At 35.7% G+C, this 27,758-nt stretch overlaps 1 protein-coding gene, 1 long non-coding RNA gene and 2 other non-coding genes across 5 annotated transcripts in view; 1 reads left to right on the top strand and 3 right to left on the bottom strand.

Moving 5' to 3' along the window:
* Positions 1-406: 406 nt before the first annotated feature.
* LOC113194303 (uncharacterized) lies at positions 407-18,385 on the top strand. Its single transcript, XR_003302262.2, has 4 exons — positions 407-529; positions 9,714-9,770; positions 11,484-11,565; positions 18,227-18,385. It is a non-coding gene; the product is annotated as an uncharacterized LOC113194303 (long non-coding RNA).
* Nop58 (NOP58 ribonucleoprotein) overlaps positions 6,240-27,758 on the bottom strand; it is a 32,728-nt gene continuing 11,209 nt past the window's right edge. For both annotated transcript variants that reach the window (XM_026405338.2, XM_026405339.2), the window contains 12 exons: positions 26,102-26,223; positions 24,072-24,208; positions 21,330-21,394; positions 20,335-20,469; positions 19,476-19,621; positions 18,408-18,534; positions 16,225-16,388; positions 14,822-14,956; positions 14,345-14,406; positions 12,041-12,174; positions 9,622-9,761; positions 6,240-8,548 (listed from right to left, as the gene is read on the bottom strand). In XM_026405338.2, the coding sequence (XP_026261123.1) occupies positions 8,498-8,548; positions 9,622-9,761; positions 12,041-12,174; positions 14,345-14,406; positions 14,822-14,956; positions 16,225-16,388; positions 18,408-18,534; positions 19,476-19,621; positions 20,335-20,469; positions 21,330-21,394; positions 24,072-24,208; positions 26,102-26,223 (1,418 nt within the window). In that variant the 3' untranslated portion in view covers positions 6,240-8,497. The remainder of the gene's footprint in view (positions 8,549-9,621; positions 9,762-12,040; positions 12,175-14,344; positions 14,407-14,821; positions 14,957-16,224; positions 16,389-18,407; positions 18,535-19,475; positions 19,622-20,334; positions 20,470-21,329; positions 21,395-24,071; positions 24,209-26,101; positions 26,224-27,758) is intronic.
* LOC113194333 (small nucleolar RNA SNORD11) lies at positions 18,254-18,333 on the bottom strand. The gene has a single exon (XR_003302265.1). It is a non-coding gene; the product is annotated as a small nucleolar RNA SNORD11 (small nucleolar RNA).
* LOC113194334 (small nucleolar RNA SNORD11B) lies at positions 19,340-19,423 on the bottom strand. Its single transcript, XR_003302266.1, has one exon. It is a non-coding gene; the product is annotated as a small nucleolar RNA SNORD11B (small nucleolar RNA).

Here is a 27,758-nt window from a genome sequence, read left to right as displayed (position 1 = left end):
CCACACAGGCTAGGCAAGCATGCTACCATTAAGCCACAATCCCAACCCTATAAGGAACTTTTGCATAAATGATCTGTTTCCTGGATAAACAGAAATTTATGTCTGCTTTACAGATAGGGAAACGAGAGGGCACAGGTTGACTTGTTTAAGGACACAAATTAATAGATGGTGAAATCAGTTCATGACAATAGCAAGGACATTCCATAGTGACTTTTGGTTTATGCAGCACTTCAACATGTACTATTTTCTTTGACCACTAGTGCAGGGCTCTTTCCTTTCTGACAGTCATTTTGTGGCCTCTCCATCATGTTCAGTTGGTTATTAGCTTGTTGCTGGCCCAGCAGATTTTAAGATATAAATAGATGCACTTGTTGTCTGCTTGATTCTTTTCCTGGAGTCAGACACATTTAACCCTGCTAGGAACCAAGGCGTACCCTTCTTGGCTCAGGTTAAAAAGGCAGCTTTATGAGGCCCCAAGAATGCACCTGATGGGCTCCCTTCATTTTTATGGCACAGAAAAGCTCTCCAGGTCAGTACCATTGCCAGAGCTCCAGGGACAAGTTTGGGGTGGGGAGATGGAGTACAATGTGTTGCTGCTGTATTTCCAGCTCTATTAATTACCTGGTATGGCTCTCTTCTGCTCTCTCTGCTGCTTTCTAATTTTAAATGTGTAGTATCTTGTGGCTAGAAGAGAGGGGAGAAGGATGGTTTCTTTTCCATAACACAACTTACACTTCATAGCGTTTGTCTACTTTGCATAATTTCATAATTCTCATCTTTACTTGAGATCTCTATCTGCTGCTTCCCTGCTTTCCCCCTTCCTCAAGAAGGGACTTAAATGAGAACATGTCTTCTCATTAGGAGGGCTGGAGGTCTGAGGTTCATTCTGAGAACTCCTTATAGGCAGAAGCTGCTGCAATTTCTGTTCAAGTTCTCCCTGCTATCTAATGAGTGCCTGGCCCACAGTGAGTGTCCCAAATACTTGTTGGCCAAGAATGTCATAAAGACCTTGGAAGTTTTCAAAGAACTCAGAATTAAAGCAAAATAAATACCATGTTCTTGCTTTTTAAAATCAGATTTTATTAATAAAGCATACAGAAAAAATGAATAGTATGAATTCCATATACCCAAATGCCACATATTTCAACAATTGTTTTCCTTTTTTTGGGGGGGTACTGGAGATTAAACTTGGGGGCTCTCAACCACTGAGCTACATCCTCAGCCCTATTTTTTATTTAGAGAAAGGGTCTCACTGAATTGCTTAGCGCCTCTTTTGCTGAGGCTGGTTTTGAACTCATGATCTTCCTATCTCAGCCTCCTGAGCCACTGGGAATACAGGTTGCTTGCCATATTTGCTTCATCTATTTACATATTTATCAATTTTGCTAAACCACTAGAAAATAAATGATTGACAACAACAGGGTATTTCTCTCCAACAGAATGCATCTTTAAAAACTAAGGACATTCTCCCAATTGCCACAGTACCATTACCACATACAAAACAAGTTAACTAACTTCCTGAAATCAATCAACATGGTTTACATTAAAATTTCCCTGTCTCATGCTGGTGTTGTACCTCAGTGGTAGAGCACTTGCCTAGCATGCATGAGGCACTGGGTCTGATCCCTAGCACCATATAAATTTAAAAAAAAAAAAATAAATAAAGGTATCGTTTATATCTACAAGTTAAGAAATTTTAAAACAAAAACAACAACAAAAAAAAACTTGCCTGTCTCCAAGCTTTTGTTTTTTTGGAACCAGAGTAAATAAAGGTTCACACATTGCATTTGACTCTGTCAGGTACCTTTTTAATGCAAAGCAGGAGTCAGAAAATCTTCCCTGTAAAGGACCATATAGTAAAGACTTTAGGCTTTATGAGCTATATGTCTTCATAAATACTAAATTCTGCTGTGGAAACACAAGCCAGACATATAGCTATAGATACTTCTGAAATGCATGGGCATGGCTATGTAGTATTAAAAAATTTGTAAAACTTTGCCTAGATTTGGACCTCAGATTGTACTTTGCCCACCTGATATAGAAAAGCCCCTCTTCCCCACATGATTTCTTTTTAAATGTTTTTTTTTTTTTTAATTTGAATTCAGGATGGGTGTGGTGGTGCAAACCTGTTAATCCCAGCTATTCAGGATGCTGAGGCAGTAAAATGGCAAGTTTGAGGCCAGCCTGGACAGTTTAGGAAGACAGTCTCGAAATAAAATTTAAAAAGGACTGAAGATATAGTTCTGCAGTAGAGTACTTGCTTACCTTTTGTGAGATCCTGGGTTCAATCACCAATACCGAAAAAAAAAAAATTATTACTTTTTTTCTAAGCAATACATACACTAATAATGACATAACGAAACCAGTAGTCCTATGTCCTCCACACCTCCCTTAATTCTCAAGCAATCATAATGAAATTCTTTTGTAGCCTGTCCCCATTTTAATGTTACATATTCTGATCTGATTGCTTTCTGTGATTCTGATAGATGGGTTCAAATGTTCAATTAAATGTGTAAAAAAAAATTATATTGGGGATTGGTCTCAGGGCTTCTCACAGACTGGAAAGCTCTGTACCACTGAGCTACATCTCCAAGGCCCTTTTATTTTGAGATAGGTTCTCACTAGGTTGCCCAGGCTGGCCTCAAACTTGCAATCCTGCCTCACCCTCCCAAATTGCTGGAATTACGGGAATGTACCACCATGCCCAGCCAATACTTTTTTTTTTTTTTTAAAGAGAGAGTGAGAGAGGAGAGAGAGAGAGAGAGAGAGAGAGAGAGAGAGAGAGAGAGAGAGAGAGAGAATTTTTTTATATTTATTTTTTAGTTCTCGGCGGACACAACATCTTTGTTGGTATGTGGTGCTGAGGATCGAACCCGGGCCGCACGCATGGCAGGCGAGAGCGCTACCGCTTGAGCCACATCCCCAGCCCCAGCAGCCAATACTTTTTATAAGAGAAACTATTTTCTCCATATTGCTAAAAGGGCAAACCTAAAATCCTTGGAATATGCCAGCACACTGGGTAAAGTGTGGCGAAGGTCTCTTTCAGACCAAAATCTTCATTTGCAGCGACAGAGCTGTACTAGACAATCTAATTCCTTTGGCCTCTAAAATCTCCTATTCTCCTCTGCTGGTACTAACAGACACATCAAATTTTTGAGGAATTTATTGTCATTTTCCATTGTTTCATTTCTACTCGTAACTCTTAAGCATCAAGACATCTACATAATCAGGGGTTGTAGTGTTTATGAGCATTTGTTCAATTTGGTCACTTTTATAAGGGATGTCATCAAAGCTATGCTAATAATAGTGTGTCTTCCAACTCTGAAGGCTGCATTTTCTGCTATGATATAGGACTTGACATTGTAATGGCTGACTTGACCGGTGGAACCTCAGGTATACAAACACACTAGGCCAGTTCTTGGGAACTACATCCAAAGCTATTGCTTGGTGGCCTGCTAGATCTTTGGGTTTGGTTTAAATCACAGAATAGAAAATACCAGCATTGGGATCCTCAGGTTCAATGAAAAAGCTCTGGTGACAGCTATTTCAACCTGTCTCTGCAAGGGTAGCCCACACAATTTATTTCTAGAATCAAACCATTTATTTATTTATTTTGAAATTATAGGATTCTCTTTAGGCTACTAAAGAAAAATGTTCCAACATAGAGTAGCTTGCATTTTTCAGAATCACTGGCCATTGGCCTTAGAGGCAGAATGCCTTCAATATTCCCATACCCCATTGTTCCCAATGATTTAAATGGCATCAACCAAGTTCCTTAACATGTTATCAATTTCCTCATGTGTAAGCAGGCAAGATGATAGAATCTGTTAGAAAGGGTTGTTAGACTTAGGTTAATTAAAGGGCTTGAGGAATGCTGGATACAGAGTAGTAATCAATAAAATGTTAATTATCCTTTTAGGCTTATTATTTTGAATTTTCCAATTAAGTGATGGTGGACCAGAATTACAGCTTGTTAAAAGTAGTGCAGGATGTTCACTGCAGAAAACCAAAAAATCAGGGGCAGACACCTCCTAGTCATTGACTTACAGTCCCAAAAACTTTCTGGTACTTCAACACTACAGTGTGTTGAAGGGATACCTTTTTCTAGTCACAAATTCCCTCGTTGGATTAGTAGTTAAGGCTGAGTGGGAGTGTATGAGCTTCAGTATGATTTCAATGTTGTACTGATAGAGTAGAATTTTCTTATCCATCTTAGACTACAGAATTTTAAGAGGACACTATCCAGGTTAAAACCATTTGATTAAAATACCATTTTTAAAAAAATGCTGCTGTGTCTAAAAGTGTGTAATGAGTAGGTGGGACAACTCTCTTTTTAAAAAGAGAGTTTCTGAAATAGTGGCTTTCTAATATTGTTGGTTGGACTGAAAATTACTGCTACGTTTTGAGCAAACTGTCACTATTTTACACTTATCTATTCCCTTTGTCACAATAATTTTACATCTAAAAAATTTGCAGTGCTGGACATGGAAGTTAGGCCTTAATGCATGCTAGGCAAACACTGTACAACTGAACTACAACCCCAGCCCTATCCTATTTAAACACAAGCACATGATAAATGCACAAAAGGCATTCACTGAAGCTTTATGGCAACAAACAAAATCACAACAAAATCCCAAAACTAAACTTCAAAGGAAAGTACTAAATAGTAGAGATGATTGAATATTGTTTTAGTCAGCTTTTTTGATGCTGTGACCAAAAGACCTGACAAAAACAATTAGGAGGAAATGTTTATCTGGGGGCTCACGGTTTCAGAGGTCTCAATCCATAGATGGCTGACTCCATTCCTCAGGGCCCAAGGTAAGGCAGGACATCATGGCCAAAGAGTGTGGCAGAGGAAAGCAGCTGGGAACATCACACCAGAAAGCAGAGAGACTAAGCTCACAAAATATATACATCAAAGGCACAGCCCCAATGACCCACCTCCTTCAGCTATCTTACCCACTTAGTAACCACTCAGATAATCTCTGTGGGGGATTAATTCACTGATTGGGTTAAGGCTCTCATAAAGCAATCATTGCATCGTCTCACATGTGCTTTTGGTGGACACCTAATATGTAAACCATAACTAATATGAAGCACCAGTCCTTGTTTATAATCAACCAAAATAAGTCAAGGATATACTTGGTCACTTACATTTGTGGGACTAGTCATAAGTTTATTATCTCACTAATGTTTCTTTCAAATGATTTTGCATTACATGGGAGCTAATTGCTGTTTGTTATGTGCTGTTTCAAATGAGCCCACAAATTTAAACAACTGGTTTTCCTCATTTTATACAAAATATACACAGAACACTCACAGAAACAGGAATTCAAAAACTAAATTCTAATAGACAGGAAACAATAATTTCTTTAACTATGTAGGAAGAACATTAGTCAGATTGTGCCCAGTCCCAATGTGCTTCTGAACAATTGACAGCAAAACAGTTCAATTGAGGCCTGATGGTGGTATCTTGGCCATAAAATTAGGTTCTAGTTTGGAGAACTGCAGAGCTAGGTAAGATAATGGAAAGAAATCCTCCTAGAAAAGGTATTGTCCCTTAACCATCATGAGCTGGAATTTGTCAAAAATGAAAATTCTTGCCAGGTTTGGTGGTCCACACCTGTGATCCCAGCTACTTGGGAGACTGAAGCAGGATGATCCAAGATTGAGACCAGCCTGGGCAACTTTGAGACCCTGTCTCAAAGAAAAAAAAAAAAAAGTCTGGGGTTGTAGTTTAATGGTAAGGCACATGATTAGCAAGTGTGAGGTCCTGAGTTCAAACCCTCCCCTACCCCCATGTCCTCCAGGTATTTCTAATCCCTACCAAAGCTTTTAGTACATTCTGACATTTGCTTTAATAAATGTTTTTGAACAAAAGCTTACTGAAACCAGGCATGATAGGACACATCTATAATCCAGCCATTTCAGATGTGTGCCACCATGAGGCCAGCCTTAGCAACTTAGTGAGACCCTGTCTCAAAATAAAAAGTAAACGGGGCTAGGAATATGGATGAGTGGTTAAGGACACCTAGATTTAATCCCCAGTACCCAACAAAACAAAATCTACTATAAATTAGCATCTACAAGCAGTTGTTCACCATGTACATAAAGCCCAGGGTTCAATACCCAGTGCTAGGAGGAAAAAAAAAAAAGAAAAAAAGTACCTATAATGTTGTTATATTTAAAAAATAGTTAACAAGTTTTGACTTTTGGTGATGAGTTGCCATAGGATAAAGCAGATTAAAAACCTTTAATAAATACTGGCTCAACCACCTATGCCCTTAATATTAAGTTAATGGGGACTGGGGTTGTAGCTTAGTGGTAGAGTACTTGCCTAGCACAGGTGAGGCACTAGTTTTGATCCTTAGCACCACATGAGAAAATAAATAAAAAATTCTTATTTTTTTTTTTAAAAGTTCATGCTGTTCTCAAGGCATTTGCAGAAAAACCAGAAAGGGCATTCTTTAATCAGAATAAAACACATAAAATTAGTAATTTCTCCATGAGCCATATATTCATTAGTGAACATTAAAGCCTATTTTATGCTAGGAACAACTGCTGATAGTAAGTAGAGTTCTACTGAAGATGTCAAGTAATGCAGAAGGAATTTTTTAACTCTTCACAAATACCTCACTCCTTTAAACAACCCAATTAAAGATAAACAGGTTCTATGAGTTTAAATTATTTACCCTAGACTTGGCTACTGTGTGCCCCTTCAACTTACACTACCTGAGACCTTGCTAAAAATGCTGTCATGGGTGCTAACCTAGACTTGATTCAGATCAGTAAGTTTGAGACACTTGGCCTTACTGCATTGTCATTCTAAGTGGTAGAGTTGGGATAAAGGATGAACCCAAGTCACAAGCTTTTTTTTTGTATGCCAACCAAGTTCTCTACCACTGAGCCACATTCCTAGCCATAGAAAAAATGTTTTAAGAAAGGATTATTTTATGTGGGTTCATAGAAAATAATTCAAATTTGCTAATCAAAATTAGGTATAGGTGGGTGCAGTGGCATGGGCCTATAGTCTCACCTAACACAGAAAGGCTGAAATTTAAGGATCATATGAGACAGACTTTAAGGCTTTCCTCAGGCCTGTAGATAACTACTCAAAACCACTAGAAGTTTTTAGTTAGCATTCTCAGTCTAAACTTTTTTCAGATGTAAAAGCTTTTTAATATACCACTCTTGGTAGATCAATGAATTACTTTCATGAAAGGTGTTAAAAACAGCCAGGTGTAGTGGCACATGCCTGTATTTCCAGCAGCTCAGGAGGCTGAGGCAGGAGGATGTGAGTTCAAAGCCACCCTCAGCAACTTAGCAAGGTCCCAAGACACTTAGTGAGACCCTGTCTCTGAATAAAATATAAAAAGGACTGGGCATGTGAATCAGTGGTTGAGCACCCCTGGGTTCAATTCCTGGTACCAAAAACCATAAACAAAACAAAACAAAACAAACAAACAAAAGCCTCATATAATCTGGAACACATCCTACTGGGTACTACAAAACGACATTGTTTTCTCAAAGCAAAATAACCACACTATTAAAGCTAACAGCAAACTAGGAATCTGAAGTAGGGTTATTGACTTGCTTGTGGTCACAAGAAAAGCAGAAATCAAAGCTAGAGTCTCTAGCTTCTAGCTTCTTTGGTCTGCCAAATGCTTTTATTGAATCTTACTTCAGCATTACGTCCACAGGATATAAAGAGGCAAGATATAATACTTTGATAAACTTATGACTGTCACGATGATACAGAAAACAGGTTTCTGTTGGCATAATAAATACTATTTTAAAAAGGTAAAGTTCTTTCTTTAGCATTCTTTTGTAAGTTTATGCCTCATTTCTACCGATATTTTTTTCTCTCCAACTGTTTTCCAAGTGACATTGTTTTTCTTTTTGGTACTGAAAATTGAACCAGGGTGTTTTAGTAAGTTACAAACACAGTTTCTTCCTTTTTCTAGAAGAGACCCTGAAATGGTTTGCTCACCTAGTTTAAAATCTGAACATGAAACAAATCTTTATTTAAATAAATACAGAGCGTGGGTGGGTCGGTGAGTTATGAAAAATAGTCCAAAAAAGTAATAATGAGGTACTTAAATCGGTCCATCTTATCATAATTATAGCCTTCCAAAAGACTGTTTCAAATTAAGCATACCATTAACAACTTTTCAACTATAATGATCAAAACAATAATCATCAGATGTCAAATAAAATATAGAAAAGACCAAAGACTCACTACTTAAATGTCAAGAGATCACAGACCTGCCTTAAAATACAAAGAAAATATTTTTATTTATATATCAAAGACTCTAACAAATGTTGACATAATAAGGTTAACAAGAGTTGACATAAAGACACAAGTGTGAAAAGCTAGAGATGATTAATCACTGTTTCATTCAACCTCTCCTTGATTATTTTAGAGAGCATCTCTGGCATACTCCCAACAGAATCTTAAGCATGATGTTTCCAGGTGCCAAAATTGTTTCCTTTCCCATTAGTCCTCAATGTCTTTCTTCTTCTTCTTCTTCTTCTTTTTTTCTAGACTCTGAAATAAGCAACAAAATGCTTTTGAAAGAGCTGTAATTGTATGCATGAGGAATAACTTTTCCTTATAAAATAGATCAATGTCCCTTAAACACAAATTTGGGAGTAAGATTAAAATATAAAAATGACCCTGGAGTGTGGCTCAGTGGCCCAGCACTTGCCTTATGGGCATAAGGCTCTGGGTTCAATCCTGAGCACTTAAAAAAAAAGTAAATCATGTTTTCTTCCTTCCTCAAACTTTTTTGTAGTAAGAAAGTAAATTTGGACCCCTTTGATATAAGGGGAGTAAACAAGGACAGGGTAGGGACGAAAGTTTGAGAAGAAGATTTACATTAAACAGGGATGAGAGGTGGGAGGGAAAGGGAGTGAGAAGGGAAACCGCATGGAAATGGAAGGCGATCCTCAGGGTTATACAAAATGACATAAGAGGAAAGGAGGGGTAAGACAAGATAATACAAATCGAAGAAATGATTTACAGTAGAAGGGGTAGAGAGAGAAAAGGGGAGGGGAGGGGTGGGGAGGGGGGATAGTAGAGAATAGGACAGACAGCAGAATACATCAGACACTAGAAAGGCAATTTGTCAATCAATGGAAGGGTAACTGATGTGATACAGCAATCTGTATACGGGGTAAAATTGGGATTTCATAACCCACTTGAATCAAACTGTGAAATATGATGTATTAAGAACTATGTAATGTTTTGAACGACCAACAATAAGAAAAAAAAAGAAAGAAAGTAAATTTGGAAAATGGTCTTTAAAATGAGAAGGGTGGCACACGCCTGCAATCCCAGCAGTTCACAAAGCTGAGAGGCAGAATACCAAGTTCAAAGCCAGCCTCGCAACTCTTCGAGGCCCAAAGCAACTTAGCAGGACTGTCTATCAAAGAAAACAAAATAAAAACCTGGGCATTAATAATACAAATACAATAAGAATTTTACTTACTCCCCCATCAATGAAAACCGTTTTTTTAAATGCTTACTCATTTCTGATAGAGAAGAGATTAAAATATGGAGACCCTTCCCACACTGAGACAGTACTGGTTAGTTAAAAAACAGGAATTGTTTAAACATACAGGAATTGCTGTGCTAGTACACGGCTCTTCCTCAGAAACTGGTTCTTCTTTAATGTGTTTCTTTTTATCCTTTTTCTTCTTCTTCTTGGTAGATGTCTCTTCTTCTACTAGTACTACTTCTTCTTCCTCCTCCTCTTCAACTGAATTGGGTAAGTACAAAGATCGAACAATTAACATTCAACCAGACCTCAATCCACCCAAAAATTTCTTGGTTTTTTTTTTTTTTTTTTTGGTCATTCTGGTAAACTATTCAATATTTATATCCATCTTGTAATTGAAAATGTCCTTCAAGGACTACTTTTTCTAATGCCATAAACTTTATAAATGATACAGATACAGCTCAGAGATACATACTTCTCTCTTAATCATGCAGTTACATATAAAACTTAGGACTAAAACAAAAGCTATCAGATTACCAATGCCATTGTTTTGTCGAGGAGGCAATTACATTAGAAATGGTTAAGAGATGGGCTGGGGTTGTGGCTCACTGGTAGAGTGCTTGCCTAGCATGCACGAGGCACTGGGTTCGATCCTTAGCACCACATAAATCTAAAATAAAGATGTTGTGCTCACCTAAAACTTAAGAATAAAATTTAAAAAAAAAAAAGAAAAAGAAATGGTTAAGAGATTGTGTGTTCTGGAGTCAGATTGTGTGTAATCTATCCTATGACTCCTGAATAGAAATACAGTAAAGACTTTTTTATTTACATCCCCATCAACGAAAATCATTTTTTAAAATGCTTGCTCCTCTATAAAACTCCTTATCTACATACATAAAATTTAAGGATATTAGCACATTCCTATAATCCCAGTGACTGGGAAGGCTGAGGAAGAGGATAATTTCAAAGCCAGCCACAGAAACTCAGGGAAAATATTCTAAATATTTCATTAGGAAATAAAAAGGGATGGATATAGCTCAGGGGTTAAGTGACCCTGGGTTCAATCCCTAACCAAAACAAATAAACAAACAAATAAATAAAAATGTTTACCTTACTGGATTGTTACTGGAATTTAAAGCCTCTATTATGAATTTTATTTTAGGGGGGGAATGAAAATACAAAGCAAATAATAATACTATATACAATAGGAATTAGTGTTAAGGATAAAAATAAAACAGGAAGGGGAATGTAGAAGGGCAATTACATATTGACGTTAAGACAGAGTGGTCAGGCAAACATCAAGACAAGGAAATGAATGATGGTATATCTGAAAGGAATACTCCAAGGAGAAAGAAGAGAAAATGGTAAGATTCCAAATATCTGGGGAGGGGTATTTAAGAAACTTCAAATAGGTCAATGTGGCTGGAATAGTTAGCAAAGAGTAGAAATTTAGAACACACCAGAAAACTAATGTGAAGTATGTATTACCTCTATGGCCACTACATACTTTCAAAGTAGAACAGAGAAGATCTGATGCCAGAATAGATTTGGATTATAAGAAAAAAGTTGAAGTTTATAGCCAAAATAACAAAAACTGCTACTTAAAGCATGGGAAAAATTGCAGGCAAAAGATTAGGAATACACAAAGATCCAGTCACATTAATTTTGAAAAGCTCATCGTTAAAAAAAAAACAAAACTGGTGAGGTGGGGAGATAAAATTTAGAATTCAGTGATTCAAATCCTAGCAATGAGTTTAGGGATTTTCTTGATTTTTCAATAAGAAAACAAAAGGAATTTAAATAATTGCCTGTGTCCATTCTTGATGACAGTATGTTTTTGACAAGTAAGCCATTTAGAAACCAAATTGAAGGGCTGGGGCTGTAGCTCAGTGGTACAGAGCTTGCCTTGACTGTGAGGCACTGGGCTTGATCCTTAGTACCACATTAAAAATAAACAAAGATACTGTGTTTTACTCTTTCTAGACTGGCAAGAACTCAATAAACAGGTGCAACTAACAAATGGGGCACTGGTTTAATCAACTTCATAAGACAGTTTGGTTGTCTGGTGAGTACTTATTAAATATCACTATAATAGCTACCTAGCATGCAAATATTCCAATTTATTAACCAAATAACAAAGAGAACCACTGCTGTTAAAAAGTGTACTTTCATTTAGTCATTTTCATGACTAAAAAATATCTTAACATCCAAGTTAGAAATCACTTTATTCTTTTTTAAAAATTCTTAATTGCTAAAATAATGTACATAGCAGAAACTAAGTATTTTGGTAAACCTAGTTAAACACATAATTATATGTATTTGAAGTTATGTTGTCACATTCCTATGAAATCTGATGCCTTTAACGATCCCACTTACTCGCAGGGAACATAATGACATATTGAAACACCACTGGCTTTCATTCAATGGTAAAGGTGGATACTATTCCAAGACTCACAAAGTCTGTAATTTTTAAGTGTAAGAGTAAGTACAAGAGTGTATCATCATAATAGTATAAGTGGCATTTAAAATTTTAAACCAACCTTTTACTTTAATCTTGGCTTTCTTGGCTTTCTTTTCAGTTACTTCCCCCTCTTTGTCTACCTGTTCTATTTTGCGTTTTTTAGAACAGGTTGGAAGTGTGGAATCACCAGAGGGATCATAAGTCTTCACTTCACTGAAAGAACAAAAGAATTTTAGAAAATCCCTACAAATATCTGTAACTAAAATAATTCAAGACAAAAGAGAATGTCACTAGATGATACACAAGCATACAATATAGCTTTATTTTACTGGATTTGATGTAGTTCATAAGGACTTAAGTTTTCCCAAAGGTAAAAAGCACTGCCAGGTGTGGTGGCACACACCTGTAACTTGGGAGGCTGGGACAGGAGGATCTCAAGTTCAAAGTCAGCCTCAGCAACAGCAATGTGCTAAGCAACTCAGTGAGACCCTGTCTCTAAATAAAATACAAAATAGGGCTGGGCATGTGGCTCAGTGGTTGAGTGTTCCAGAGTTCAATCCCCAGTACCCCAACTCACCCCCTACAAATGGAGAAAGCATCTCCACAATTAACAAGAAAGTAAAAACTGAATCCCATTTTGAGAAAGTTGTATAATTAAATGAAATAAAATAAAAACCAAAATTAATACAGATATCTTCATCACAATATCCCACAGGGCAAAGGAATAAAAGGGGATAGATACAGAAAGATTGCTTAAAAGTTAGGCATGGTGGTTGCATGTTTGTAATCCCAGCTTCACGGGAGGTTAAGGCAAGAGAATTGTAAGTCTAAAATCTCCTAGGCAATTTAACTAGACCCTGTTTAAAAAAAAAAAAAAAAGAAGATCTGAGGGAGTAGACCTGTGGTTGAAGGTCCCTAGGTTCAACCCCCAATATCCCATTCCCACAAAGAACATGCAGCTATTGTAAACAACTTAGAAATTTACAATTAAAGTGTTAATGCCCACAATGCATGCATTTGGCTTTTTCAAAGTATACAGGAAAAAAATTTTGAACATGTATATTTTAATACCTACATGTATGAATAGAAACATAATTATATATTGCTTTCTCTGTTCAATTATTACAGCATAATCTAGCATGTGTGAGGCACTGGGTTCAATTCTTAGCACCACAGATAAATAAATGAATAAAATAAAGGTTCATCAGCATCTAAAAATATATTTTAAAAAAATTTTTTTACAGATGAGACTGGGGTTGTGCCTTGTACATGTGAGGCCCTGGGTTGGACCCTAAGCACCATATAAAAATAAACTAGTTAATAAAAGTATTGTGTCCTCTACAACTAAAAATATCAAAATAAAAAATTCTTACAGAGCTAAAATAATCTTCAAGGTAGAATTAGGTTAATGACTGACTAGGAGCACTTTGAAGGATCTTAATACATAGTGTCATAATGTTTTGTCTTCCAAAACAGCTGTATCAATCTACTTCTATCACCACAACCTGATGAATATGGAGCATTAAACCAAATGATAACCAAAGAACCCCTCCATACATAAATCTTGTTGACAGTAAGATCTGAGTATTTCATCATGCCTGTGAACCATTTTTAGACTTATCTTCCATCTTTAACTTTCTAAGAGTTTCCTTTGTAGATTAATCCTAGATAAACTTTCTTTTTTATAAATAGCATAATTCATAGAGGAATTTTATATGAAAAATATTTAGTACTAATATCTGGAAGTTAGAAACTAGAAATTATAATCCTAATGACTTAGGAGGCCGAGGCAGGAGCATTACAAATTTGAGGCCAGACTGAGAAATGTAGTTGGGTCCTAAGCAACTAAGCGAGATCCTGTCTCAAGATAAAAAATATAAAGCACTGGGGATTAAAAAAAAATAGAAATGAGTATAAAAAAACTAAATGAGAAGGAAAAAAAAAAAAGATGAGTAACATGGTGACTACTGTCAAACATAGCAGAGTAAATTTTAAGTGTCCTACCACAAAAAAAAGTAAGCGAGTGCATGTTAACTTAATTTAGCCATTTCACAATATACATACTTGGCAAAACAACACTTATACGATAAATGTATATAATTTTTTTAATAAAAAGATTGGGGGCTAATTAGGTGCTTAAGTTTGTAAGTGAAAAATTGCTGTTGCTGGTGTAGTGAGGCATGCCTATAATCCCATTTATGTGAATGGCTGAGGTAGATTACAAAGTTGAGGAAAGCCTGGACCCTGGGCAACTTAGTGAAACCCTATACTAAAAAAAAAAAAAAAAAAATTAGGGGATGTAAGGGGGCCATGTATGTGCATGGTGTTGATAATTAACTTTTAAATAAACAATGTGTTCATCTATTCCCCTAAATATACTCACCTTTTGTGTTCATACTTTTCTGTTTTTGCTAATGCTTTTCCTGTTCCACTTATTTTTCTTATCTGAGAAGAAAAATGGAAATTACTAATGAAATTCCAAGCATAATATCTTTTTTTGTGTGTGTGTGTGGTGCTGAGACTTGATCCCAGGGCCTTGTGCATGCAAGGCAAGCACTCTACCAACTGAGCTATATCCCCAGCCCCCAAGCATAATATCTGATTAATATGTTATCTCTAGAAAGTTCAGTGGACCAACAGGCAGCAATATCTGATAATTTTTCTTTACTCTGAACAGCATATCTTAATGACAAACGTGATTCAATACATCAATTCTTAGTAAATAAGAGAAACTTAACAGCAGGTACAAAAAATATATTTCATACTAAAGTGGATCACAAAACAACAGTTTCATAAGACTATCATTATTTATTAACAAATCACAGGAAACATTGTGCAATTGGTGGAATATGGTACTTACCCCTCTATCCTCCAAGGTTCTCAATCTGGCCTCTAATTTAGCTCTATTCTCAACTCCCATTGCAGAACTGGAGTCTTCACCAAATGCATCATAACGTATAGCCAAAACGGTTTTGGCTGCTAGCATTCGAGAAATCTAATATAAAACACGAAGTTAGAAGCAATCAAACTATACCCCAAGCTCAGATGTAAAATTCTCAGCAATTTATTCATGAGAAAAATTATACCAAATCAGCATATTACCATTCATTCTAGATTTTTTTAGGGGGTGGGGGTGCTGGGGACTCAAACCAAGGGCCTTATGTATGCTATGCGAGCAGTTATACCACTGAACTACATCTGCTAGACCTCATTTTAAGATCAAAATCAAAAGTATTATAACTCATACAACTCAAATCACCCACTGTATTTCTTCATCTTTGCTACAGTATAATGGCTTACTGGTTATACATCACTGTCAACACTTTGGTGGACAAAAACACATTTTAACAAATTTGTGTTTAAAATTATCTCAAACTAGCCAAGCATGGTGGCGCACACCTGTAATTCTAGCAGCTAGGGAGGTTGTAGCAGGGGGATCACAAGTTAAAAGCCAGCTTCAGCAAAAGTGAAGTAAGACGCTTCAGCAACTCAGTGAGACGCTGTCTCTAAATAAAATTAAAAACAGGGCTGGGGATGTGGTTCAGTGTTTGAATGCCCCCGAGTTCAATCCCCAGTACCAAAAAATGACATAATATAAAATAAAGTAACCTCAAACTAATCTTCCAATGTCTATCTTTAGTTTCATACAGCGATACTATTTCAATGCCTTAAGAGGTCCCCTAAAACAACAATATTCATTTCTCTCATAACAGTCTTAACTATCGTGGGTACTTCTTTAAACTGACATTGTTTCATTGAACACTTTATTTCCATTACTGTGCTCTTATGTTTATAAAATTTTAGTTATTTTTGGGGCTGGGGATGTGGCTCGGGCGGTGGCGCACTCGTATGGCATACGAGGGGAGCTGGGTTCAATCCTCAGCACCACATACAAACGAAGATGCTGTGTCTGCCGAAAACTAAACAATGAATATTAAAATTCTCTTTCTCTCTCTAAAAAAAAAAAAAGTTCATAAATGTTAGACTGGCTTTCTTACAAAATCCTTTTGTGAATCACCCACAGGTGAATCCTAGAAAAAAAAAAATAATGAAAGAAAATGGCTACAGATGGACCAACAACAATTTCTTCTAATCTTTTCTTTCAGTACACACAAATGCTTTTAATTTAAACAAAATTAAATGATAAAGACAATACAAAGACTGAATGTGCACTATAATAACAGGAGAAATGTGTGTTTTTAGAAATAAAAATAGATAGAAGATAGATGGAAAAGGCCTAACTTCAGAAAAGTTGTAACTCACCTTCCCTTTGTGTTTGGGACTTGACTGGCCCACAAGTGAAGCATGATAAATAAGACCATATTTAGGGGTATCCCGTCTAGATTTAAGGGCTCTGAAGAGTGCCTTTTCAGCTCCAAGAATCTGAACTGTAGAAGCTGCATGCTTAGCCAAATTCAAAAGAGAACCTACCAAAAATAAATAGTCACTAATAAAGCACTACCAGATATGTACATTCCATGTATTAAATAAAAGACATAGCTTATTATAGCTAGAGTAATAAATTAAAAAATCCTCAAATGATGCAGAATTATGTAATCTTGTATAAATTCCCTGAAAATTCTAACACTTCATTTGACTCTGAGGCAGAGATTTGTGATGTCTATGACAAAGTGAAGGTTAAGCTTAACTCAAACTTATTTGCCTGAGATGGTATTTCTACTGTGTATTCATTAGCATTCCCCAAGTGATTCATATATAAAAACAAGTATTTACACACATCAATCCCCCATTTCCTGAGATTTTGGACATCAAATATTCCATTGTTCTAGATATGCACTAGGTAGTATCAACTATACGAATATCTCACTAGTATTAACTGAAAAAATATTCTCACTTCATTTAACTTTATTTCAGATGAGGATTAGGAAGCAATATGCCTGGAACTAAACTAAGTTGCTTTCTTCGATATGTTGCAAAGAATATTTTCTATCAAAAAACAAAACAAGGGCTGAGTACACAGCTTAGTAGTATTAATGCTTGCAGAGCATACCAAGTACCACAAAAAAAAAACACACTACACACCCAATGTTAATGTTAGGAGCTCAATTACTGAAGACATGTTTAAAGTGCAAAAAACTCATATTTCTGTTAATATCTGTATGCATGTGTTACCACCATAAGTTTAGATGCATCTACAAAACTGGGTGAAACCAAGGAAACCAGGCTAGATGATTGTGATCCTGTAGTGAAGGGTACTTGAATGGAATATTATGTCTCATTAAAGATGTAGCTAAGACAGTTATTCCAGTTTAAACACTTTGATGTAGATAATAAATAAGAACTATGATGAATTATAACAATGTCTCTAATAGGATAAAAATAAATTGGGGGCTGGGGTTGTGGCTCAGTGATAAAGCGCTTGCCTAGCATGTGTGAGGCACTGGGTTCGATTCTCACCACCGAATATAAAAAAAAAAGGTCTGTCAATGACTAAAAATATATTTAAAAAAAATAAATTGGTACTTCAACTATACTAAAGGTATTCAATTATACAGTGATTTTTGTTGGAGCATATCACCCTTACAATTTTACCACATACACATTAAGTTTATTATAAATTGATTCTTCAAAACACTTTGAAAGTCAAATACATTAAAATAGCATATTCAACAATGAAATTCACATAATCTATCAAGAATATACATTGCCTGAACTATATTCATCTTGGTCTGATGTGGGTTTTTGTTAGTTTTGTGGTACTGGGAACTGAAACCAGGGCCTTGTGCATGTTAGGTTAATGTTCTACCACTGAGCTACATCTCCCGAACTCATGACTTTTTCTTTCCACATCTTTTTTATTGGTGCATTATATTTATATAAAATTATGAAATTTTTATGTTTGTACATATACGCAACATTACAATATAATTTGGCCAATATTAGCCCCCAGAACTCCCCCCCACCCTCCTTCCGTCCTACCCCATTCCCTTTCCACTACTAATCTCCTTTTGATTTTCATATTCTTAACTCATGACTTTCTTTTTCTTTTCTTGGGCAGTAGTGAGGACTGAATCCACAGTCACTACTACCAGGCTATATCCCCAGCCCTTTTTAACTTAATTTTTGAGACAAGTTCCTGCTAAATTGCCCAAGCTGGCCTTGAGCTTGTAATCTGCAGCCTCAGTCTATTGAGTAGCTGGGATTACAGGAGTGTATCACTGTGCCTGGATTCATAAGTTCTTAATATTATGAAAAATAACTAATTATATTCTTCTGTAATTATCTGATTTTTCTGATTAACCAGAGCAAACATCTGAAAAAAGAACCACAAGTGTCTCAGAAGAGGTAGTGACTAAAGATGCCTTCATTATCCAAAAGGAAATCCAGCAAACAAAAATCATCATTGAACACTTGGCTCTTACTTTTTAATAGCTGTAAAAATGACTTTAAATACTCGTGTTTACAAATTACATTAAAACAGTCACCTGCATGAGCAATAAGCCTTGCTCCAACTAATTCTCCAACCATAACTGTAACATTGGGTGCAATGGCCATCATTCGATTTTGTAGATATTCATAGAGCTGAGTCCTATATTCCGAGATTTCAATCACCTAACAAAAAGAATAAAATGAGTAAGTAATAAAGACCTATCAGTAAAAACAGTGTCAAATTTACATGACTAAAACACTCAAATAAAACAGCTTAGACAAACTGGCATGTGCCTCTACTCTAATTACTCAGGAGACCACAGGAGACCACAGCAGGTAGGTTATATAAAGTTAGGAGCTTAAAGCTAGTGTGGGTTACATACTGAGACCCTAATCTCGAATTAAAAAGGTCTGGATTCCTGGGGCTGGAGATGTGGCTCAGCGGTAGCGCGCTCGCCTGGCATGCGTGCGGCCCGGGTTCGATCCTCAGAACCACATACCAACAAAGATGTTGTGTCCGCCGAGAACTAAAAAATAAATATTAAAAAAAAAAAAATTCTCTCTCTCTCTCCTCTCTCACTCTCTCTTTAAAAAAAAAAAAAAAAAAAAAAGGTCTGGATTCCTGAATTATCAAAGAACTGCTTGACCCTAGGTAAATTTACTTTTAAGACTGGTTTTCTATAAAATCACTTCTGTAAGTCTATAATTAAACAAATGTAGGTAAGCCACTTACAGTATAGCTTCTGAAAAAAAAAAAAGTTTGTCAATACTATTCTAATAGTTTTCAAAAAATTCCATCAGCTACACATTTGTGTCATCTGTAAATTTTTTGTATATAATTATCAAATTTGGGGCAAAAAACTGTCATGGGCTATAAACACAAACTCCAATAACGCAACCCATATTTCTTGTGCTTCTTAATAAATATGCTAGTAGTACAAATTACTTCATTCCACTATGTACTTCCCACTTCTAAGTATACCAAATAAGATGGCATCAGATGAGGTAGTGACTGAACACCCTCATGTTTTTATCAGGTGAACAATAACTGTAAAAATCATCATTGCCATCAGAAAATTATTATAAAGCTGGAAACAGCTGGATTCACTATGGATACAATTTACCTGGGTACAAAGATGCAGGATGTTGCAAATATCTTCTTCAGAAACCTCTGTTCCCATAGATATTTCTGCTGCTGCTTTCACTTCAGCTTCAACTTCTTCTGGCAGGAATTCAGATAGTGTGGCAGAAGCATAGTTCCTCCTATCACCTACAGAATGTTTGCAGAGGATGAGGGAGAATCACTCTAACAAATTACATAAAATCCACCATTCAGCCAAAAGAAAAGTAGATATAAGCCAATGTAAAGGATGCCTAAATGAGAGCTGGAGATATAGCTCAGTTGGTAAAGTGCTTGCCTTGCAGGCACAAGGTCCTGGATTCAATCCCTAGCACCATCACCACCCGCAAAAAGGATGCCTGAGTGAAACAAAAAGCAACTAAGTCATACCTACTAGTTATCCTGATGTAAATGCTTGATTTTAGAGATAAATTTCTCCCCACCATTTCCCTTCAAAATATAATTGTGATAAAAATAAGACAAAACATTCCATAAAAACTTAAGTTCAGAAAGGTAGCAAAAATTAAGTACAGGACTAATGTCAATTTTATATGGACGATGGGGCCATTAATTCTGAAAATGTTAATGAGACAAGCAATTTGCACAGTACAGAATATAACATCAACAATATAGACAGCTATATTACTGTAAATACTAAATACAGTTAATATACTATAGGATGCCCTGTCTACAATTGCCTCTATTATTAATTAGCTTACCATAAGAAGCTACTTAAAGAAAAAGAGAACCATTTTCTCTGATTTTAACTTTGAAATCTAACAGATTAAGTTACTAAAATTTGTTTTGACATGCAACCAAATTTAGTTATTTTCAATGTTTCAAAGGATATACAAATTTCTCACCAACTTTCTGTAAACACTTGCAGTATGTCAAATTATCTGAAATAATTTTTCCTAATTCAGGAAAATGCCAGCCATACCACTCTCTACATCGCATAATGTAGTTGTTTAGTTCTTTATCCAAGTCATCTAACAAGGCTGTAGTAGATAAAAATGAGGACAAAAAAAAAAGTTTATTACAGTACAATATATGTATCATAAAATTCACATTTAACCATTTTCAAAATTACAATCCAGTAGCATTAAGTATACTCTCATATTTACATTCCATTCAGAACATTTTCATTATATGGAACTGAAAATTCCATAGCCATTAAAACATAACTGCCTATTATGATCTCCCCAAGCCCCTACTAACATCTATACTACTTTGTCTCCATGAATTTGTCTATTCTAGAACTTCACAAGTAGAATCCGGTATTATTTCCCCGTTACATTTATTTCAAGGTTTATCCACATTGTAAAATGTATCTGATGTGACCTTCCATTTTAGGCATACAGACATTTTATTTATCCATTCATCTGTTAATAGATATTTTGTTTTTCTCCATTTTTGGCTACTGTAAACAATATTGCTGTAAACATGGGTATAACAATATAGGAGACTAACCTGAGTCACTAATTTCAATTCTCTTGGGTATGTACAAAGGAATAGAATTACTATAGGAATTTTAAAGATTCAAAGAGCTATGACAACATTAATAAAAACAGTTCTCCGTGGAGAATAACACATTATTTAAAAGCTAAATGAAAAAGGCAATTACATAGATCCTACCCCATTTTTCACATTAATAGAAGAAAACACATCAATTTACATTTTAATACTGTGATTCATGTTATCCTATACTAATCAAATTATGGGTAATTTCCTTCTTTACTATTTTTGCGATCTATCGACTCAGTAATAGCTTAACTCCTTTCTCAACAAATAGCTTCCATAGTAACAAAAACATGAAGAGCAAAGAAACAGATCAGACCTTGCCATGTACTATACTTACAAATCGCCTGAACAATCATTGTATCCACTTTATCAGCACTAAACTTTAATCTGTATCGAGACAAGCTGAGGAGGAGAGAGAAAATGGCAAATTAGTAAAGCATTTAAAATTAACATTTTAGGTGTGCTGGAGCATGCCTGTAATCCAGTGACTTAGGAAGCTGAGGTAGGAGGATCAAGGCCAGCCTGGGAAACTTAGCAAGACCCTGTCTCAAAATAAAAATAAAAAGGGTTGGGGAGGGCTGGGGATGTGGCTCAGCGGTAGCGTGCTCGCCTGGCATGCGTGCGGCCCGGGTTCGATCCTCAGCACCACATACCAACAAAGATGTTGTGTCCGCCGAGAACTAAAAAATAAATATTAAAAAAAAAAAAAATTCTCTCTCTCTCTCTCTCTCCTCTCTCACTCTCTCAAAAAAAAAAAAAAAAGGGTTGGGGATACAGCTGGGTGGTAGAGTATCCTTGTGTTCAGTTCCTAGTAGTGGTGAGAAAAATTAACACCTTTCTTTAAAAAAATGTTTAAATTCTAATTTGTTATATATGACAGCAGAATGTAATACAATTCATATTACACATAGAGCACAATTTTTCATATCTCTAGTTGTATACAAAGTATATTCACACCATTCATGTCTTCATACATGTACTTAGGGTAAAAGATGGTGGAATGAGAAAATTAACATCTTAAATTCATATTGAAATCTCTTGATTTCAGTTATACTGTTTTCAGTTTTTCTAAGTAGGAAACCAAGTTAAATATAAATGCACTTATGAAATATCACAAAGCACACATTTGCTACAACCTACACTTCTGCAACATGAATTAGTTTATATGTGAATAACAAACGAAATAATGCTGTGTAGAGGTAAAAGTCATATTGGCTCATATGATTTTTTTGGTAGCACATCAAGGCTTTATATTACCTCTTTCAAGAAATATTCCAGGGCTGGGGTTGTAACTAAGTAGTGGTGTGCATGACTAGCATGTGTGAGGCACTGGGTTCAATTCTCAGCACTGCATATAAATAAATAAAAAGGTCCATTGACAACTAAAAAGATTTATAAAAATAAATTAGAAATTCTAGTCTCTTAACATCTAAAAACAAAGCTATAGAACAATTTCTGAATCTTGGCAATACTGGCTGGGGATGGTGGCGCATGCCTGTAATTCCAGGAGGCTCAAATAGGAGGATTGGGAGTTGAAAGCCAGCTTCAGCAACTTAGTGAGACACTTGCAACTCAATGAGACCCTGTCTAAATAAAATATAAAAAAGGGCTGGTGATGTCCCTCAGTGATTAACACCAAGTTCAATTCCCAGTATAAAAAGAAAAAAAAATCTTGGCAAAACTGACAATAATTATTACTTATAGGAGGGTGCCAAGCTATGCTTTGTAGGACATTTTCAGCATCCCTGATATTTACCAATTATATGTTGGTGGCATACTCTATTACAGCATCAGTTGTGATAACTGAAAATATCTCTAGATAGTCAAATAACTCAAGGGAACATCTAATTGTCCTTAAGAGAACCACTGGTATACACATTGTTGTTTAATCCTATATGTGGGTAATGATTCAGTTTCAATACTTATTCTTAGAAAAGCTCATTTAAAAATTCTTCCTGGCCTCTACTATTTCTATAATACAGCAGCTTCAACCTTTTCATTAGTCTATATTCACCCCTGTCCCTACTCTGTAGTTCGAACTCGGGACCTCAAAAATGCTAGACTAGTCCTATGCTCACCTCTTAAAATTTGTATTAGAGACTACTGTTTATTGTAGTAATTCTTTCTTTGCACTACTGGGGATTGAACAGAGCTGTGATCTACCACTGAGTTACATCCCCAGCCCTATTTTGTATTTTAGTTAGAGACAGGATCTCACTAAGTTACTTAGCACCTCACTTTTGCTTAGGCTGTCTTTTACCTTTCAATCCTCCCGCCTCAGCCTCCCAAGCAGCTGGAATTATAAGTGTGCATCACCATGCCCAGCATGTAGTATTTATTTAATATAAACTTAACATGACTTTTTAATTGTGCTATACCACATACAGAAAGAATCATTTTTCAAAATATATTGTTGTTGTTCATGAGCCTTTATTTATTCATTTATGAGCAGTGCTAAGAATCAAACCCAGTGCCTCACACACTAGGCAAGCCCTCTACCGCTGAGCTACAAACTTAGCTCATAGAATCATTTTTGATAGTCCTAATTATACAGTTGCATAGGTTTTAAGTATTCTACCTATAATTTCTTACTTTCTTCACAAACTATTTTTAGTACACCAAATATCAAGCTTTTTGTGAACACAGCACAGCAGCAATGTGCACAATAATGAACCTCTAATTAAACGTGGGAGAGTTAAGATGCCTTATTCTAAAAAATTATTAAAAAACAGGGTAAAAAAAATCAACACTGACCCCCACACACAAAATGGAAGGAAATATAGCAGATTTGAAATTTCTGGCAAGTGGCAGTGGGTGGAGGCACAGTATTAGAGTTGGTAGAGATAAAATAAAATGAGGGATCCAACACTAGAATGGTAAATAATTCCTATGATGAAGTTTTAAGAACCCAGCAATAGGGCCAGGTTGTATGGGTTCAAATCCTGGCTTTATCATTTTATCAGCTTTACTATTTCACAGTATTAGTTTCTTCATGAGGTTAATATGAGGATTAAGTTAATATCTAACATTTTGGGAACAGTTCTACGTAAGCTGACTTTATATCTACAGTATTTCTCACCTGTGGGCCAATCCAAGACACATGGCTGACATTTCACGTGGTTCTACCCCAGGGATTAATCCATCCATTTGTGATCGGATTCCTCTCATAAGTTCATTAACGACAGGACTATGGATACAACTGAGATTCAGTTTTTCCTACAAGAATACGAACATTTCTATTAAATAAGAGATTTCCTGAAATTAGTTCTTATATGTTAATGTACTGATTTGAGCACATGCATTTTCAGTTTGATGAAGTTTCTTATATGTTTATAAATACTTGAGTATATTGTGGATAGAAGTCAAATCTGTACAAACTTCCTGGAAGACAGCTTGACTAATCGAATTAAAAGCTATAAATGATGAATATAATTTGACTTAGTAATTTTGTTCCCCTTTTTAAAAAAGGCTTTGAGGATCTCTCATTACTTTGTTATTTGACTTTCAAATGTAATTAATTAAAAACAAAATTGAAGTATAAAGGTAATACACTTATAAGATTGTAATGAAGCCGACACGCCTGTAATCCCAACAGTTTGGGAGGCTTACGCAGTAGGATTGCCAAATTCAAATTACCCACAATGGGATAATTTTTTTCTTTCCCCTGCACACCTTCATTTTTCCAAACTGCAGTGTATTGGCTAACTATTTCACACAGGTCTACATAGTTCTAGTCTATCTCATGCAAATATTAACAGGTATGCAAAAGTCATTTAAGAAGAAAATATATAGCTGGGTACAGTGGCGCGCACCTGTAATCCCAGCAATTTGGGAGGCTGAGGCAGGAGGATTGCAAGTTCCAGACCAGCCTCAGCAACTTAGCAAGACCCTGTCTCAAAATAAAAAATAAATAGGACTGGGGATGTGACTCAGTGATTAAGTGCCTCTGGATTCAATCCCTGCCCCCCACCCCCTGCCACAATTTAGTGTATTATACATGATAATCTGTATAAAAACTTACTAAGTAATAAAAATAATTTTAAAAGATACCTATCATCAATATGCCCTTCTGCATGCCTTTGTAGGTATTCTTATACCACAAGTATGAACACTTGATTCAAGTACTGCTTACTATATTCTCAGGCGTTCATTTTCTTGAGTACAATGTCTACATTCAGAACTCAACTTGGAATTTCAATACTTCAGTTCATAAAGATACTGAAAATGTCTGTTTCTTCCTAATGTGCTAAAAGTTATAGCCTTTAACAACAACAACAAAAAAAATATATATATAAAGTTAAGCCTGTGTGTAATGCAAAGGATGGAGAGATAGAAATCAAAGAAAAGCTCATTGCCTAATAGTATTAGAAGTAATCTATTTAAATGAACTTCTTAAAATTAACCATTGACTTATTACTAAAGCTCTTAAATCTTAGCACTTTGCTGCCATTTCACATAGTTCTTTCCTGACTTCATGATTCAGAGGTATGTTTTATGATCACAACAATTAGCCTGTGGCAGAAATATTTACTTTAACTACTAAACATCAATCTATCATGAATGGATCTCACTGTTCTACATTTTCAGTTTGGTATGTTAGTTTTCCAGTCTTTCCTTCCACTCTAACTATTTCTAGCAAGTATATCCCCCTACTAAAGATTTCTAATAAACACCTAAAAAATAAAATCATGACCCCATTTTTGTTGAAAAACTGTACTCTGTATGTGTAATAAGAATTGTAATGCATTCCATTGTCATATATAAAAAAAGAGATTATGAGTAGCAGGGATAGGGCTAATTTTAATCTTTGTTAATCTGTATTTTCTACAATGAACAGAAACTACTTATATATATGTTTGGTTCTGCTAATACTAATAGAAATTATTATGTAGCTTAGGAAAAAAGATGTAATATGATAACTTAAGACAAACAACTTATTACAAAGGCTAGGCTTTGTAATTAGCATCCTGTGAGATCAAACTAGCACGCATAAAAGAAAGTCATGACTTTAAATTCATTCATTCGTATGTTCATTTTAGTGTTTGCGGGCTTTGTGCATATTCAGCACATACTCTTTATCATTAGGCCAAACCCTCACCCCTACTTTACCTTTATGACTCCTCCTAGTTTAGCATCAGCTACAGCCAGAGGTTCATGTGCTTCTTTCACTATTTTCTTTAGAACTTTCTTCAACTGCTTATTGATTTTGCCCTCCATCAGAGCTGTGAATGCTTTTTAGAAAAAAGAAAAACACAAGAATTACCTCAGATTTTTAACTGCAAGAACGTATTTTAAAATTTAAAGCAAAACAAATACTTCCTTTTGAAAGGCCCAAATTTAATGTCACTTCTGAAACAATCAATGTGAATGGTTACATATCTTTTAGGAAGGGTTTCTATCTTTATGTCACACAAACTCTAGGAGAGGATAGTAAAGTCTTAGATTCATTCTCCTGTCATTTCTGATAGACTGGCTTGATGTCCTGGACTGCAAAATACCCTAAAATCATATCAAAATAAGTATTAGAAAAAAGGAAGGCTGTGCAACCATGTAAGCATGTTTGAGTGGAGGGAAGCCTTATTTTTGCTAATCCCCAAACCAGATGTATCATCAGGCCTGTGCCTGTAAATCTCCTGTTAACAAGCCCTTCCTTAGATATATACTTCCATCTTCCAGACCCATATGTACTTAACACTTTGTCTGAGGTTAAAAGTATGCCTAGCAGAAAGAAAGACCTGCCAGTTTCTAATGTCAAGCAGTTTGCTTCATTAGCCAGGTACCTGTTCTTCCCTCCTGATTCCATGTCATCCATTTGAATTACAAGTCCATTGCATCAGTTATCTGGGAAGATTCAAGGTGAGGACAAAAAGCATCTGGCTCTCACATAGCTTTTGCAGGTTTCTAAACTCTTATAATTTTTACATTGATTCCTTAAAATCTATCCTTCTAACAGTCTTCTTTGCATGCCAGTAACCCCAGTTGACTCAGGAGGCCCTAAACAATTTAGTGAGACTCTGTCTCAAAATAAAAAGAATCAAAAGGGTTAAGGATGTAGCTCAGTGGTAGAGGGCTGCTAGGTTCAATCCCCAGTACCCCCCCCCAAAAAAAAAAAAAGAGAGAGAGAGAGAGAGAGAGAAAAAGGTCTTCTTTTTATTTTTTCCTTATGTAAGGTTTTAAACCCTCAGATTGGGGATGTAACTAGTGGCAGAGCACTTGCTTAGCATGCTTAAGGTTCTGGGTTTGAGCATCACATACCTACCTACCTATTACATGTACATAAATAGAAAAACTTCTTAATTGAAAAGTTTAAATTTAACTTTTGCTTCCTATTCCTAATCTTCTATATCATCTTTTATTTATAACCTAGTGTTCATCCTCATTTCTTAAGTTAAAAATTCCTACTCTAATAATTATATGTATCTTCCCCATATCAAAATTTATTATTATATTTAATATAAAACATAAGCAAGACTAAAAATAAGCCTCTCCATACTAATGGCATATGTGAACTTCTGGGACCCATACAGAATCTTGGTTTCACACTCCATTAAACTCTAGTTTTTAAAGCTATGGGATTTAAAATGTACAAAGTGACATTTACAGATTCAAGTTTGGTGCTATCATGTCAAAACTGGGATGAGGCAATCCCCAGTACTGCAAAACAAAACTCTAAGGAGATGTTTCCCTTACTGGTAAAAACAGGAAAAGGTATCACAGGTTTTTATGACTGGATTCCTTAGAGAACTTACTCGAATTCATATACTCC

Source organism: Urocitellus parryii, chromosome 1, assembly GCF_045843805.1.
Source record: "Urocitellus parryii isolate mUroPar1 chromosome 1, mUroPar1.hap1, whole genome shotgun sequence".
NCBI lineage: Eukaryota > Metazoa > Chordata > Mammalia > Rodentia > Sciuridae > Urocitellus > Urocitellus parryii.
Note: the sequence above shows the minus strand (reverse complement) of the source record. Positions and strands in the feature narration are given on the sequence as shown.